This window comes from Canis lupus, chromosome 17 (genome assembly GCF_003254725.2).
Source record: "Canis lupus dingo isolate Sandy chromosome 17, ASM325472v2, whole genome shotgun sequence".
NCBI classification, from domain to species: Eukaryota; Metazoa; Chordata; class Mammalia; order Carnivora; family Canidae; genus Canis; species Canis lupus.
The window spans coordinates 36,626,716-36,643,038 of NC_064259.1; the positions used below are offsets into that span (position 1 = coordinate 36,626,716).

Below are 16,323 nucleotides of genomic sequence, written 5' to 3' on the forward strand. Positions count from 1 at the left end.
AAGGGGAGGGCACCCTCCAAGCCCAGGAGGAACCCTTTCCTCTGCCCACTGGGGCTGTGTCCCCCATCTCTGCAGGAGGGGCTGAGGTCAGAGAGCATCACCTGTAACTGGGCTCACTGTCCAGGGAGCTGAGGGCATCGATGCTTCCCAGCTTTTCTGAAGGAAGGGAAAGCACCACGGAGTTCTGGGGCAGGAAGGGGTATCTGTAGTTTCAGAGGCAAAAAAGAAACAAAGCTGTTTCCAGAGAAGTACCAGTCATTTACACTGTAGTGAGAAAACAAACAAACAAGTTAGAATCAGCTAAACATGTTAGTTATCACCTCAGGGGCTCCTGTGATTTAGGCTTTTTGTCTGATTGCATGATTCAAGACTGTACTCTCCAAGAAGGGAATCTAACAAGATAATGTGCTCATTCAACAACTATGTCCTGAGAGCCCATCCTGCTGCCAGGTCCGGTACTGTTCTGGGCCTGGGGAGGCAGCAGGGCCCGAGGCAGTATAGCAAGTGGAAAAAACTCACAGTACCTGGTGGGTGTCTGGGCTCCCACTCTTCCTGTCTGAATGCCCTGGGCAAGTTCCTGCTTTTAATGAATCAGTTTCCGCCCGTGAACAGTGAAAATAGACATACGCATCTCGTAGGATTGTATTAAGGAGAAAATGCACGACATTCAAAGAACGGGTTCATAGTAAATGCTCAGTATGTGGTAGGGGAGGGGAAGCCGAGGCGGGCATAGGCCCTGCTGTCACGTAGCTTACCAAGCAGGGAGAGAAAACCAAGATAAATGTGAAAAGTATCCAAAGGCAGACAACTGAAGTGAGGTGCTGTTTTGAAGGAAGACCAGGAGGCTACTGTATGCTAAGTAAGCAGGTAAGGGGACTTCTCAGTCAAAGTGGAAGGACAGGACCTGACTTCTGAGGACTAGGAGCAGATTTTCTGAGCAGAGGAAATAGCCAGTGCCAAGGCCCTGAGGTAGAAACAAACTTGCTATAGTGTGTGTGGAGAAACACAGAGGCGGTCCAGATACTGGAGTTCACTGGATAGAGGAGGGCGCTCAACCTGGGCACAGTTGGCAGTGGCAGGTCTTGATCACACACAGCTCTGTAGGCAGAGTAATAGCCCCCAAAGATGTGTATGTTCTTACCCCCGAAACCTGGGAATCTCACCCTGATTTCAACCCAGTGAGAGCCATGTCGGACTCCTGATCTACAGAGCTGTAAGATAATAAATGTACATTGTTTTAAGCTGTCAAGTTTATGTTGATTTGTTACAGCAGCAATAGGAAAGGAATACGCTCTCAGCGCCGTGGTGAGGAGTTGGCCTTATTCCCATAGGTGGGGAGCCATTGGTGACACTTAAGCAAGGAAGTGATGCCGTCTGGCCCTGACCTCTGACTTTGGGAAGCAGGATCCTAGGGGGGGAGGGTGAGGACCCAGAACACCCAGAAACACTTGGGACTGTTGGCTAGAGAGTGTAGGAAGATCCGGAGACATAGCACACCTTTCATTTAGCCTTCACCATCATCCAGGCTAGTTATTACTCTTAGAATAATGACTCCCAAGACTCCGAGTCTCCCACCATGCCCAAGCTCAAAGCAGCCATTTTATACGTGCCTTAGCTTTGCGCAGGCTGTCCACGGGGATCAGGCCCTCCCTCCTCAGCCCTCTCTCCTCCCCATCTTTCAAAGTCAACCACAGGAGACACCGTTTTCCAGTAAAACCCAGATGTCAGTTCTCATGACCTAAATCTTGGGTCATGTGTGAACATGCATGCACATGTGTGCCACACACTGAACAACCAACAGCCCAGTGTGAACGTTCCTGGAAGGGTCTATGTGTGTGTCAGGGGACAGCCTGGGGAACTGAGAGGGGTCACCAGCAGATGGGGAGACTTCTCGGAGACCCCTACCCTGGTTCCCATAGGCTGAAGAAAGAGGCAGGACATGCTTTCTGAATGGGTGGGCTAGATGCAGTGTGGCACACAAGGTGGTCACACCATCCACCAACTGAGTGTCCTTTAGCCTCAGCTTCTCTAGCTGTAAAATTAAGATAATGGTACCTGCCTAATAGGGCTGCAAGGAGGACTAACTGAGATGAGGATGGTTCCGTGTTCTGCAGCAGCACCTGACTTGAAGTAGGGGACTCGGTAGATATCTGCAGAATCGTAAATACATGAATGAATGAAAAGACGCACTCTGTTAAATTTTGCATAACATGCCCCATTTCTGCGGTTCTGAGGTCCTCAAGTAGTGGAGAGAGGGGAGGGGAGGCCTGCATACCAGGTGGGCTCCAGCAGGAGACTGCACCTGGTTGTGCAACACAACTCTGTGTGTGTGTGTGTGTGTGCACACGCGCATGCATGTGCATGTGTGGGAACTGAGCTCTCCACTGGGCTGGGCATTATGTGTGCTAAAGATAATTCCGATGCTGGTAAGACACAACCAGGTCTGTAGGTGAAGGTAGTGACTGGACAAAAGTTAGCTGGGCAGCAAGCCAGTGAAAGAGTAAGGTGGGTCTGGGCAGTGAGATGAACACGATTGTCCCGGCCGCACACTTATTTCATTTCCTCACTCCTTGTTGATCTGTGAGGTGGTTTGTTGGTTCATCTATTGCGAACGCAGATCCTATGCTCAGTGATGAGGATTCCAAGTTGTCCACAACTTGTTTTCTGCTCTCACACATGCAAATCAGCCAGGGTAGAGGTGGGCTGGGAGGGTGTCTGGATGGTGGCCGTCAAGGCCAGCAGGGGGCCGGGTTTAAACTGAGAGGAGTCAGGAGATGGCCAGAGCTGGCACTCCAAGGATCCCTCTCTAAAGTAGACCCTGCCATCCCATCACATTAGGGTCTGGAGAAAGCATGCTGGGCTTTAAATTCTGGATGTGTCACCGTAGCCAAGTGACCACTTGGCTTCCTTACCTATAAAGTGGGCATAATAATGTGTCCACATTCTGGCGTTGTTGTGAGCATCTAACAAGTTACTTGGTGACATAGCTGGGTCTAGGCTCCCTCTGTTGTCATCGCCCATGTAGGTCATTGTAAAAGATACACAAAAAGGGGGATTGGGGTGTAAATACAGAATTAGAGACAGCTAGCATAAAAACCCCAAATGCCCTGAGTACCCCAGTGGTCCAGAGCCCCAAAAGGAGACTCTAGCTGACGGACTGTGGTGGCTAATTTTATGTATACACTTGACTAGGCCATGGCACACAAATATTTGGTCAAACACCTAGAATCTAGATTTTGCTGTGAAGGTATTTTTTTTTTTTTAAGATGTGATTAGCATCAAACCAGTAGACTTTGAGTACAGCAGATTGCCTTTCATAATGTGGGTGGGCCCCATCCAAAGGACCAGGATCCCCCAAAATGGAGGGAAGTCTGTTTCCAAACTGCCTTTGGATTCAAGCTACATCAGCTCTTCCCTGGGTCTTCAGCCTGCCACATGCTTTGCAGATTTTGACTTCTCAGCCCCCATAATTGCATGAGCCAGTTCCTTAAAATAAATCTGCCTCTTATCCTCTGTCTCTCTCAATAGGATGTGTACGTATACAACATGCATTCTGCTGGTTCTGTTTCTCTAGAGAACCCCGATTAATACAAGGGCCTCAGTCAAATCCCCAGGCAATTTCTCTCATTTCCCCCCAGAAGCATCCACTTTCACTCCGCTTCCTGAGTCCTGGGTAGAGGTCACTGGGATGAAGTTGAAGGAGTTCTAACTCGCTTCTGACTTGGCCTAAAATTAAAATAACTTCTGGAGAAAAAAATACATGCACGAATCCGACATGACTCAGACGCGGAGGGCTTCAAGCCTTGGCTAGCAGGCACACATTTGGCAAGTGTGCTCTGTCCTTTCCTAGACCTAAAGGCATCAAAACATCTGTGTTCCCATTAACAAAATGCTGACATGACACATAGCTGTGGCTTAGAAGAAACCAGCTCAAGAGACAGCCCCTCTGAAGTCTGAGGGGTCATCCGTGGCCACCTGAAGGGGTCTCGAGGCACTACTGTCACCGAGGTGGCTCTCGGGAATTGTCACTGTATCAAGACTGCCACTGTAAGAAAGACCATCAAGCCAGGTCATGTGAGAAAAAAAGCTTCAAGGACCACCCCCCCCCCCCGAATCGTGCACACCCCTGGAGTTTTACCCATGCCCTGAGGTGCCTTGAGAGCTGGCTCTGAGGCTTGAATTTCATTTATAAATTGAACCCAAGTGGCCAGAAGGCCTGGATGTAGTGACAGGGGTGGCAGGCCTACTGGGTTCTGGCATGGTGACAGGGTGAGCTGAGGTAGGGGGCACATAACGTCTTTGTCTTTGTCCATCCCTGGCCAGCCCAGCAGGTAGGGTCTTGAGGTATAAAATGGCTCTGGAGGCCCACTCTACCGGGACACTGGTTAGTCTCAGAGAAAGGGGAGTGTTGTAAGTGCTGAGGAGTGTCCGTTAGATCCTCCAGAGTAAATACTGTGAGAGAATGGGTTGGGGGGAAGGTGCGCAAGATTTTCCCGGGGGTGGCAGGATGTGTGGAGCATAGTTCTGTGGCTGCATTACCTCCAAGAGCCTTTGGACCAGTGCCTCTACCCTCCCAGCTCTCGGTACTGGCCCGTGTGTTCCAGAACCGTCTATGCCACCTCCACCCCGCTGGGGAGCAGCTAGGTGGGGTGACTTCTGCTGCTACTTCTTTCACTGGCTCACGTCCTCTCTGCAAACACTGCCATCCGCACTGGGTGACATGAGGTGCCTCCCCTTTGAGGGGTTTGATCACAGACACCGTAAATCCTGGTGTTTTCCCCTCAAAGATGGAAGAGGTTCACCGCATGTCTCTTCCTGGTTCCATTTCAAAGAAGGTTATTAACTCCAAGAAATGGAAACTATTTTTCGTTATTTATTGTCAGTGGCGTAAGCCAGGCGCGGGGCCAGGTTTAGAAGGGATGGAAACTTAGACCAGTGGAGGGGATCTTTTCAAGAAAAATATTAAAAAGGAACTCCCCTCTTCAGCCTCCGGGGTCTGCCCATCCCTCCCTGCAGGAGCGCTCACCTCGCCAGCCCCATTCGGATTTGACTTGACCTCGCCCGGCGTGGCTGCTGTGCGCCTTCCCAGCCTTCCCACCGGAATGGCAGATTGGCTGTGAAGCGGCACGTGGGGCCTGCCGTGGGTTTACAGTTGGGGTCTGGGACTATGAGCTGGGTAGGGGTGGCCCCAAGCCAGCCTTCGCTGTGGCGGGGCCAGGCTGCGGTGTAGGTTGGGGACCCTGGGGGTTGGGCCTGCTTCCCCCTCAGGCTGACCTTGCCAAGGGCCACGTTTACAGAGAGGAAATGACTCTTTCCAGGCCACTGCTCCTCAGTGGCCCAGGTCAGGGGAGGGTAGTGGGTGTGGGAGAGGAGGGGGGCTGATGATTGGAGCCCGTTCCCCAGACAGAAAGGAGCACAGGGGCCAGAAGTGAAGTGGAGGCCCAGGGTCCTACAAGTTGCTGTGCTTGTTGACAGGGAAACGATGCCACGCTCCAGTGTGGAGAAGAAAGAGCAATCTAGAACCTGCATTCTGTGGTCCAGGGTCTGCAAGATGATACTTGTCTGTGTGTGCCTTTGTGTCTAATCCAAAAGCTAAAAACAAACAAAAAGTTAACAGTGGTTGTCTTTGGTCATGGGACTTGTTCTTTGTTTTGATGTGTTTTCAGGATTTTGAATTGCTTGGCCAGGAGAAATGCTTTATTTTTATGATCAAGCAAGAGGCTGAAGCTTTCTCAGTTTGGAAAGGGGAAGCACGTACCTCCTTAGTCCCATCCAATGACCCGTTTTGTTCCCATAACGCAGACCTCTTGAGCACCTGACTTGGTCTGTGAGGACTCCAGCTTCAGCACCCAGCTCTGCAGATGAACCCAGTTAATGCCTGTGCCAAAGTCCCACTCCAGGTGACACATTCTGAGCATGGCTCTCAAAGGATCCATTTCAAGCACTTTGGGATCAAGAAGGATCCCGTATTAGTAGCAACTGCCATACAGGCCCATCAAACCTCATGTCAAAAGGCAATAATTTTCTGCTTTCCCTGGCACCCTGGCCCTGACCCCGGCATGCTGGCTTACCAAGATCACAAGGATCTTTCTTTCTTTCTTTCTCTCTCTCTCTCTCTCTCTCTCTCTTCCTTTCTTTCTTTCTTTCTTTCTTTCTTTCTTTCTTTCTTTCTTTCTTTCTATCTTAGGAACTTTATTTCTTTTATTTTTTCCAGTTTTATTGAGATATAATTGATATATATTGATATACATATACATATTTGTATACATATATATTGACATATATATGTATATGTTGCGAAACAATCGCCACAGTACAATTAGTTGACATTAGCTCACATAGTAACAAGTTGTTTTTCTCTTGTAATGGGAACTTTTAAGATCTACTCTCTTAGCAACTTTCAAATGTACAATACATGCTGTTAACTAGAGCCGCTATGCTGTACATCACATCCCCAGAACTTATTTATCTTATAACTGGTATTTTGTTCCTTTTGACCTTCTTCATGCATTTCCTCCATGCACCAACCCCTCAACTCAGGCAACTGCCAATCTGTTTGCTATAGCTTTGGGTTTGGTATTTTAGATTTTACATATAAGTGAGTTCATGTAGCATCTGTCTTTCTGGGTCTGACTTATTTGAAGGTCTACCCATATTGTCTCAAATAGAAAGATTTTCTTCTTTTTTATGTCAGAGTAATATTGCACTGTTTATGTATACCACATTTTTAAAAACTTTTCATCCATTGGTGGGCATGAGGTTACTTCCAAGCTAATGTGAATAATGCTGCAACAAATATGAAGGTGCTGATGACTTTCCGAGAGAATGGTTTTGTTTCCCTTGAATATATGCCCAGAAGTAGAATTGCTGGATGATATGATAGTTTCATTTTTAAGTTTTTTAAGGGATCTTAATACTGTTTTCCATAGTGGCTACACCAATTTTCATTTCCTCCAACAGTGCATGAAGGTTCCCTTTTCTCCACATCTTCTCCAACACTTGTTATTTCTTGTCCTTTTGATGCTAGCCTTCTAACAGGTGTGAGGTGGGCTCATTGTAGTTTTGATTTGCATTTCCCTGATGAAATGTGATGTTGTGCATCTTTTTATGTGCCTGTTGGCCATTTGTATGTCTTTTTTTGGAAAAATATCTATTCAGTTCCTCTGCCCATTTTTAATTAGTTTTTTTTTTTTTGCTATAGAATTAGATGAGTTTTTTACATATTTTGGATATTAATCCCTTATCAGATATATAATTTGCAAATATTTTCTCCCATTCTGTAGGTTGCCTTTTCATCTTGTTGGTGGTTTTCTTTGCTGTGCTGGAGCTTTTTTAGTTTAATGTAGTCCTGCTTGTTTATTTTCCCTTTTGTTGCCTTTGCTTTTGGCGTCAAATCCAAAAAATCATTGCCAAAAATGATGTCAAGGAGCTTATTCCCGCTGTTGTCTTCTAGGAGTTTTATGGTTTCAGGTCTTATGTTCAAGTCTTTAATCCAGTTTGAGTGAGTTCTTGTGTATGGTATCAGATAGAGGTTCAGTTTCATTCTTTTGCATGTGGCTGTCCAGTTTTCCCAACAACTCATTTATTGAAGAGACTGTTCTTTTCCCATTGGGTGTTTTTACCTCCTTCGTCATAAATTGATTGACCGTAAGTGTATGGGTTTACTTCTGGGCTTACAAAGTTCTTTCTTATACCTTCTTTGTTCTGTCAGCTTCACCCCAGTGAAATGGAAGGCAGGGATGGGCCAGGGTTTTGAGACTTTCCCTCTGTAAGTCTGCCTGAAGCCCTGCCATCGCCCTCCCGACCTGGGATGCAGCCCCACTGTGCTTGGTCTTGAAGGTTTTTCCATTGTGCCCGGCCAGGTGAGCACATCTCATCTGTAATGAGCCTTGAGAGGCTGGTGCCTATTGTCCACTGTGCAGGTGCTGGGAAGGGCTCCAGAAAGTGCCACTAGAAGCAGAAGACAGCTGTGCTTGGACCCAGGAGCCAGTTAGACATACTTGGCAGCTCAGTGACCAAGCAGAACCTAGGCCTCTTTTCCGCCACATACTCTGACCTTCTTTCTTTACTTACTGGAGCCCCATGGCACCACCCTCATGGCACCAATCCCCTTGACATTGCTCTCCTCTTCCCTACTTCAAAATGTAGCCCTTCCATGTCCCCTAGAGCAGCTGTGGCCCAGCGAACCCTCTCCCAGCTGTCAAGACCCTGGACACCTGTACAAAAGCAGGGCAGCTGTTCACCTGGCTCAATGTGCTCGGGGATGTTTCCTCCACTCCCTCCCCACCTCCACCCCCACAACCCTACTCCCTCACTCGAAACTTGCACAAGAGTCTGAATTGCACTCCTGTGGGATATTTTGCTTGGGTCATAGAGTTATCAATTGCTAGTACAAATTGATCGGTCAGACCATTCACCACACAGTGATGTGTGAAGAACAGATGAGACAGGGCATGAGAGTCCACTGGGACACATGCAGTCGAGGGGCCTGGGACTTGGGGCTGGTGACTCTAGGATGGAGGTCACCAGGCTTCCCATTTTGGTTCTATCACTCCTAAGCTGCATGATTTAGGGAATGTTGCTTGACTTTCAGCCCATATGTTTTCTTTTCCTTTTTTTTTTTTTTTTTGAAGATTTTATTTATTTATTTGACAGAGAGAGATGGAGATAGAGAGAGAGAATAGCACAGGCAGGAGGAGAGCTGCAGCAGGAGAGGGAGAAGCTGACTCTTCAGTGAGCTGGGAGCCCTATGCGGGGCTCACTCCCAGGACGCTGGGATCATGACCTGGGTGGATGGCAGACACTTACCCAACTGAGCCACCCAGGCACCCCAGCCTGTATATTTTCATCTATGAAAGAGAGGCAGTCCCAGGCCTTCATAGGGTTGCTACCAAGTAGTCTCTGAATCAGAATTAGCTTTGTAAACTGTGAGGAACTTCACGAATGCAAATTACACACAAGTCACGCAGCCATCTATAAAAGCAGCTCCTAATCATGTCTAGGCCTTTGGGCTGAGATCGAGCGTATAAGCAGCAGCAGCTTATACGAGAAGGGAGTGGATGTGTTGTGGGGAATCAGGTCTGGATGAGATGGCTGTGCGGTGCTGGGCAGGTAGGGGATTGCAGGAGGTCACTGCCCGGGGACCCCAGAACCTGCATGGGAAGGACCACAATGGGGGAGAAAGAAGGAAAACAAACAAAACTTCCCTTCCCAGCAGTTGCATTTGGGGCTAGGCCCAGTCAGGCCATGGTAGGGTGGAGGCCAAGGAGCCCCCATGGATTAACGAGTTCCAGGGGCAACTGGGGATTCAGCTGTGTCAAAAGCATCCATTGAACCAGGCCAGTGAGTCATCTGTTTGGTGAAATCCCCAAGGTGCAGCGGCCTGGCAGCCTCCCCGGGAGCAGCGGCCGTGGCTCTGTCTCCACCGTGGCGGCAGCGCTCCACTGGCGAGGCTGGAAGCCAACCAGCCTGCGGCGGCCACATGACTTCCAGCTGCCCTGCTGCCTTTTTGAAAATTTTTTTAAATTATAAAAACCAGTACTCATTGTACAAAAAAATAAAATAAAATAAAAATTAGGTACAAAAAAATAAAATTAAAAAATGATCCATAAGCCACTCCCTGGAGATAACCTTCATTATCTCCTTGATGCTCTCCTTTGTTCTGTGCAGGTCACGCGAGTCAGGTTAGACAAGGCTATGCCGAGGTAACACACAGCTTCCAGGGGACGGCCCCCAAGGCCAAGGGCCTACTGTGTTCACCTCCTCCTTTACTCCTTTTTATGTGCTGGCTCTCAAAGGTAACTGAGACTGGAAAGCTTGAGATGTTTATCCCTAAGTGTGATGCTGGGTGTTGATTGAAGTGAGACAGTCTATCATGATAAATAAACACGTGCCACCTTTTTCTATTTCTTAAGCTTTTTAGAGACCATCGAACTGGGTGTTGACTTTCACTGAACTCTTTAACTCTACTGAGTTTCTTTTGTCTTTGCCTTGGTGCATTTTTAAAAAGGTACAGGAAGCATAGAGTGTTCCTGTTTCGCCTGTTTTATACATTTTGTCATCTATCTGTTTTCAACAATGTTCACAGGAGAAAGAAAGAACAAGGTCACCAAGCCCAGATTTCAGAGCATTGATTCAGAGTGAAGAATGAGGGAGTCCTTTGAAGGAACAGACTACTGACTGTAAGGCCCTTGGCGTTGAAATAACTGCTCAACCACCCGATTGTTTAGAATCATCAGTTCTGCCCTTTGCTCCAAAAAGCAGGAGTTTTGTTTTTGTCGAGAAGCGAACTGGCGCTGTGATCTGTGTGCTCGGGGCCTCCGCCTGGTGACCCAGCTCAGCACCAGATGTCGGGGAGTCTTGTGAGGCCACCCTCGCTCATGTTGTGCTTAGGGAGCCGCCTTGCCATTTGGGGCCTAGAGGCCTCAGTAGGACCTACAGGTGACCTCTCAGAAGCTGAGAGTGAGAGTGTGGCACTGAGGTGGCCGCTGCAATGGTGACACCGATTCTCTCTCCCCCGCAGAACTGTTTCAACAAACAGCAGCTCCTTGCGGCCATCCGCCAGCTGCAGCAGGTGCTCAAGGGCCAGGAGACCCGCTTCGCCGAGGGCATCCGCAACATGAAGAGCCGGCTGGCCGCACTGCACAACTCCGTGAACAGAGTGGGCCCGGGCGCCCCCCCAGGTAAGGTCCCCCCATCTGTACCACTGGGGCCGCAGCACACCCAGGCCCTTCCCCTGTGGGTTCCCTGCCCATCCCACCTGCATGCCTCATCCTGTCCTGAGGCAGGTCCCCAGGCCTTTCCCTGCCTTCTGCAAGGGGCCCATTTTCACAGCCTGGTTAGTAGGGAGCACAACGCAGTGAGTATGTCAAAAAAGCATCTGTGGGCTCTCCTCTCTCTTTTTTTTTTTTTTTTTAAATTTTTATTTATTTGTGATAGTCATAGAGAGAGAGAGAGAATGAGGCAGAGACACAGTCAGAGGGAGAAGCAGGCTCCATGCACCGGGAGCCCGACGTGGGATTCGATCCCGGGTCTCCAGGATCGCGCCCTGGGCCAAAGGCAGGCGCCAAACCGCTGCGCCACCCAGGGATCCCATGGGCTCTCCTCTCTATCATCTGAATGTCACCCACTTCCTCTCAGACCTGTTCATTCTAGGCTTGGTAACTCCCTCATCCACCTGTCATCCTTGTAGAACTGTCCAAAAGCAGGGCTTTTAGAGCATGAGCTGCTTTCCCCTGCCCTGTCCTCACCCAGGTAGACTCCAGGTGGTTCCTTTTTTTTTTTTTTCCTAACAGTTTTAAGTTCACAGCAAAACGATGGAAATCACAGAGAGTTTGGTCCCCAAACACACACTTGACCTCCCCTCCATCAACATCCCACACCAGTGTGCCATGCCCTCTACGACCCATGAAACAACACTGGCTCCAGTTTTTCAGGCATGATAGCTAGTCCTCTGACGTGAGTCCCCCATTGGTGGTGGATGCGGTGGGGGATGCTGCTGAGGGCAAGTCCCATTCAGTGAGGTTCCAGTAGCCCCGCAGACTCCCTCCCCAGAGCGTAGGATTCTGACTGACCCTGGGTGTTTCCCTGGTGGTCCCAGTAAGAGCTTTCACTATGGAGCCATTGGATGGGTTTCCAGTGGATTTCTTTTGGCCGCTCCTCAGGGTGGTAGGGGTCGGGGGGCACTCATCATGTTTGCTCTAAGTCATGAACCTGTGGCACATCTGATGTCATTTACTCACTTGAGACACAGTAAGGGCCCTCTCTGTTGTGTGAGATGAAGTTTCCTGGGAAAGGCATTGGATTTCCTACATTTTCAGAGAGTGTGGTAGCAGATCCAGAGCCTCCCCAGCACTGAGTCTGCGGTTGTTTTCCTTGGCTATACAGGTGCAGAGCTAGACCTGCCTGCCAAGGTCCTCATGCTTTCCAAGGCACCGTGAGGCCCCTGCCTTTAGGGGGGGTCACCACAGCCAGACCCTGAGAGGCAGGCGGGGCATCCTTCTTTTGTGTTCTAGATGAGGAAATGGAGGCCACCAGAAGTGAGGTAGCAGTCCTGCATACCAGATCTGACTCTTATTTTTATTTTTTCCTGCTAGAGGCTCAACAGCACAGAGCTTTTCTGCTTTCATTGGATCATAGTTCCTATGGTCCCTGGGAGCTTCCAAAAAGAACTTGCAAGGGATCATTCATAAAACAGCCCTGCCTCTGTGTTGTATTGGAGGCCTCTGTCCACTAGAACAGACGGACAGGTAGCTATGGTTACATTACTGATCCTCTCATTGCCAGATGTAGGGTCTTTCTTCCTTGAAACCTACAAGATTTTTTAAAGTGGCCAATTCTCTTTTTAGATACCGCCATGGTATGTTTGGTCTCTCCTGTGTGCTGGACGGGGAGGCAAGCAGCTGTCAGGACCCTTGCCACAGGGCAGGGGCTGGGGAGCTGGGTCTGTACCTGGAGGAAGCCAGAAGCTTGCAGGTTGTAGGGAAATTGTCTTTTCCCTTTTTTTTTTTTTTTTTAAGGGCATTTGCTAGGAGTCAGGAAGAATAACTTTTGGTCCTGGAGAACTCTTGGCCTTCTTCAAGACTTGCCCTCCTATCTTCCCAGCATCTCTTTCTGGGGAACAACACACCCAGTAAGCGTCAGGGCTTATCAAGGCAGCCTCGTTCCATTCCTGTTACCAAATCTCTAGGATTACTCCACTGCAGATCTCACAGCTTACCTAGTAACCTCATTCCAGAAGCTGCAGGAAGCTTCCCTGTGGCTCTGTAGCCTCACCACGTTGTGCTCAACATGAGTCAGCCAAAGAGGCACGTCCTTCTGCAGGACAGAGGCCTTTGGCTCCCGTATGAGAAGTGACTGGAAATGGATTTGCAGTTGGTCTTTACCCGTTTATTAATTTCACTGACATTTACTGAGCACCTACTGTGTGTGTGCCAGATTCTGCTGCGTTGACTCAGGCATGATTCACCTGTGAGTTGTCCCAGCAGGTAGGTTTTTCTTTTGGAGGATTTTAAAGATTTCTTATCCCCAAAGAGATCCTACTCCTTTCCCCTAAAGCATCTGCAATCCCTTTCAGCACAATAAAGTAAGTTGATATTTTAAGAGAGCTATAAAGGCATTTATTTGCAATCTGGGAGCACCCATGCACTGGGATGTGAGCTCACTGTGGCTTCCAGCTCACAAAGTGATTAACACTGGGTGCCACGTTGAAGGCTTACTAAAGGAAAGGGGTATAGTGATGGTCTCCCAATAACCAGGGGGCACCGTGAGTGCTCAGAGGGGCTGGCTTCTGCCTGTCTGTCCAGGCCAGCCTGCCGTGGCTGCTGCATGCAGGACGCGGGTGGGATATGTGGGCAGAGCCGCAGCGGCCTGCCTGCTGTCTTCTGGAGTAGGGAGGCTCATCAGGGCCTGAGCTGTGTGGGCAGAGCCAGCACAGCTGAACCAGCACCTTCTTTCCCATCTGTCTAAAACCCCAAGAGCATTTTCACAAATGACACTTGGAACTTATTTTAAAGCGTTTTAGGAGTGGCTCTGAATTTCTAACTAAACAAAATCTAAATCCAACCTGTCCCACCTTTGGCACTTTCACTCAACAAATGCTGGCCATGGGAGACTGCCCGGCCACAGGTAGAGGAGGAGTGGAGAGCTTCTCTGTGTCCCCACAGCCCACAGCACACATTTGGGAAATCCACTTGGTTCTGCCTTCACAGCACAGCCAGCATCTAAGCCGCCTGTCTCTGCTCCCAGTTCCTGCCCTGGTCCACACCAGGCTTCATCTCAGGCTTGTGCCTCCTCCTTCCTGCCTCATACCCGACACCTCGTGCTCAGGCTGCAGCCAGCTGGTGCTGTCAGCATGGAAGTCGGCCACTTCATGCCTCGGCTCAAACCCTCTCTGACTCCCTGATGCCTCTCTGACTTCCTCCCCGACTGTTTTCCCCTTGACTGTAGTCACTGTGCTCCCCTTGACAGTCCTCAGACCTGCCAGGCACAGTCCCACCACAGGCCTTTGCACCAGCTCGTTCCCTCTGTCTTTCGCAGATGTCTGCATAATTATGCCTTCATTTCTTCAACTCTGCCCCAATGAGGCCTACCCTGACCACCACATTCAAGATTGGGCCCCTCCCCTGGTATTCCCAAACTAACTCCCTATCTTTACATGACACTCCCTACATGACACTTACCACTTCTTATCACCCTCTACCATCTGCTTATGGATCTTGGTTATTGATGGTCACACCTGTTAGAAGGGGACTTCCCAAGAGCTGGGTTTTGTCTGTCTTGGTTACTAATTATTCCAAGCACCTGATATAGTGCCTGACACATGATAAGCCACTCAGTAAACAATTTTTCATTCATTCGTTCGTTCAAGAATTATGTATTGGGCACTCACTGTGTGCCAGGCACTGGGCTGGGGCTGGGGCCACATCAAGGGTACAAGGCCAGGTAAAGCCCCTGCCCTCTCGAGCTGCGTTTGGAGGAAGAACACTGACAACAAATACGTCAAGAAGACAACTCCAACAATTACACATACTAAGAAGAAAGCAAAGTCAGCTTATGCGGTAGAGAGTGCCTGGGGAGGTTTTAGTTAAGCGAGGTGGCCAGAGAATACTCTGGGAGGTGGTGGCGTTCGAGTCAAGACCTGAAGAGTGAGAAGGAACCAGAGAGGGGATGTTCTGGGGAAAGAACATTCCAGGCTGAGAAGAGAACAAAAGCCAAGTCCTAGAAGTGGGCCCGACCATGGCCTGTTCAGAAAGCCTAAGAAACCCAGGGTATCTGGAGCTCCTGGGAGGCCGGAGTGGGTGGGCCAGCCGCACCCACTGGTGAGGGTGATGGGTAGGGGTTGTCCCAGCTCTGACCCTCCCACGCTGCCCAGCTCTATATTCAATCCTTGGTGTCTCTGAGGCGCCAGCTCAGCTTTCACTAGTGGGCATGTATCATCCATGCCTAAGAGTACTTTGAGGATTCAATGAGACATAGCATTAAAAATGTGCAGCACTGGGGCATCTGGGTGGTGCAGTCAGTTGAGCGTCCGACTTGTGGTTTTGGCTCAGGTCATGGTCTCAGGATCACGGGATCAGCCCCCAAATCAGGCTCTGCACTCAGCAGGGAGTCTGCTTGAGACTTTCCTTCCCTCTGTGCCACCCTCCCTCAATCTTTCTCTCTCTCTCTCTCAAATAAACAAATAAATCTTAAGAAAGAAATTGTCCAGCGCTGAGCATAGCCTAGAGGAGACACTCAACACAGGAGTACTTCAAGATGAGAAGCCTTGTAACAGAGAGAGATGTTAAGTGACTGTGGGCCTTCGTTTTGTCCTTACAGTGTCCTGCCCTGCTCTGAACGCCCCTCCCGATGGCAGAAAGTTTGGAAGCAAGTACTTAGTGGATCATGAAGTCCATTTTACCTGCAACCCTGGGTTCCAGCTGGTTGGGCCCAGCAGCGTGGTGTGTCTTTCCAACGGCACCTGGTCAGGGGAGCAGCCCCACTGTCAAGGTACAGACTCTTCTTCTCATCTCCCTCGGCTGGACCCGTCGCAGCCCAGCAGCGGTCTGCTGGATAGAAGGGTCATTCCGCAGGACACTTTTTGCCTGATGCCTCCACCATTCCTCAGCTGCAAAATAGTGGCGCACATGTCCAGTGACTTACCTCCATGCCAGGCCTGGGCTGGTCAGCATGAGCTCTGCCAAACCCTCTCACCAGTTTAGTCTTGCTTTGCACATGGGGAAATTGAGGCAGGGAGAGGTGGGAGAACTTGCCCCAGACCACCCAGCTGGGGAACAGGCTAAACTGATTCATTCCCAGACACGCTGACCCCAGAGCCTGTGCTCCTCAACACCTCACTCTGCTCTAGGCTCTGGTGATGGGCTCTTACCTATGTCCTGGGGCTGTAGTTTGCAAGACTATTGATGACCAGTAGGGTTAAGGAAATGCCCAGGTGTCTTTTGTGTCTGCTTTGGGACTTGGGGTAGACAGGCTCCAGGAGAGAGCCTGGATGAGGGGCAGGCATGAAAGCATAAAGCATTCCCTTTCTCTCTGCTCAGCTCACCAGCAGTACTTTCTTAATGTAGAGGAAAATCAGACTTGGCATTCTCTATCAGAAGAGGTTTTTCAAAAGTCTGTGGTCAAGTCATGGATCTTCATCAAGTCATGGATACCAGTCATTTTTAGAGCAGGGCTCATAGGATGTCTACAGGGGCAGAATGTCCATGATTTTAGCCCAAGAGTTGAAAGAGAAATGCACATGTTACATAAATAAGTCTGTTGTCAAGAGCAGTGTAGAGAGATTTGAATACTTGAAAATACAATGGAACATTAGGAAATATATCA

General features: G+C 49.3%; 1 protein-coding gene across 6 annotated transcripts in view; it reads left to right on the forward strand.

Annotated features, from left to right (window-relative positions):
* Positions 1 to 16,323, forward strand: part of FBLN7 (fibulin 7) — a 48,875-nt gene that overhangs the window by 11,456 nt on the left and 21,096 nt on the right. For 5 of the 6 annotated variants that reach the window (XM_025453938.3, XM_025453940.3, XM_025453945.3 and 2 more), the window contains exons 2-3: positions 10,523 to 10,682; positions 15,319 to 15,489. In XM_025453938.3, coding sequence (XP_025309723.1) covers positions 10,523 to 10,682; positions 15,319 to 15,489 — 331 coding nt within the window. Of the gene's footprint in view, positions 1 to 10,004; positions 10,182 to 10,522; positions 10,683 to 15,318; positions 15,490 to 16,323 lie in introns of those variants that run through there. The other variant, XM_025453942.3, reaches the window with a different exon arrangement.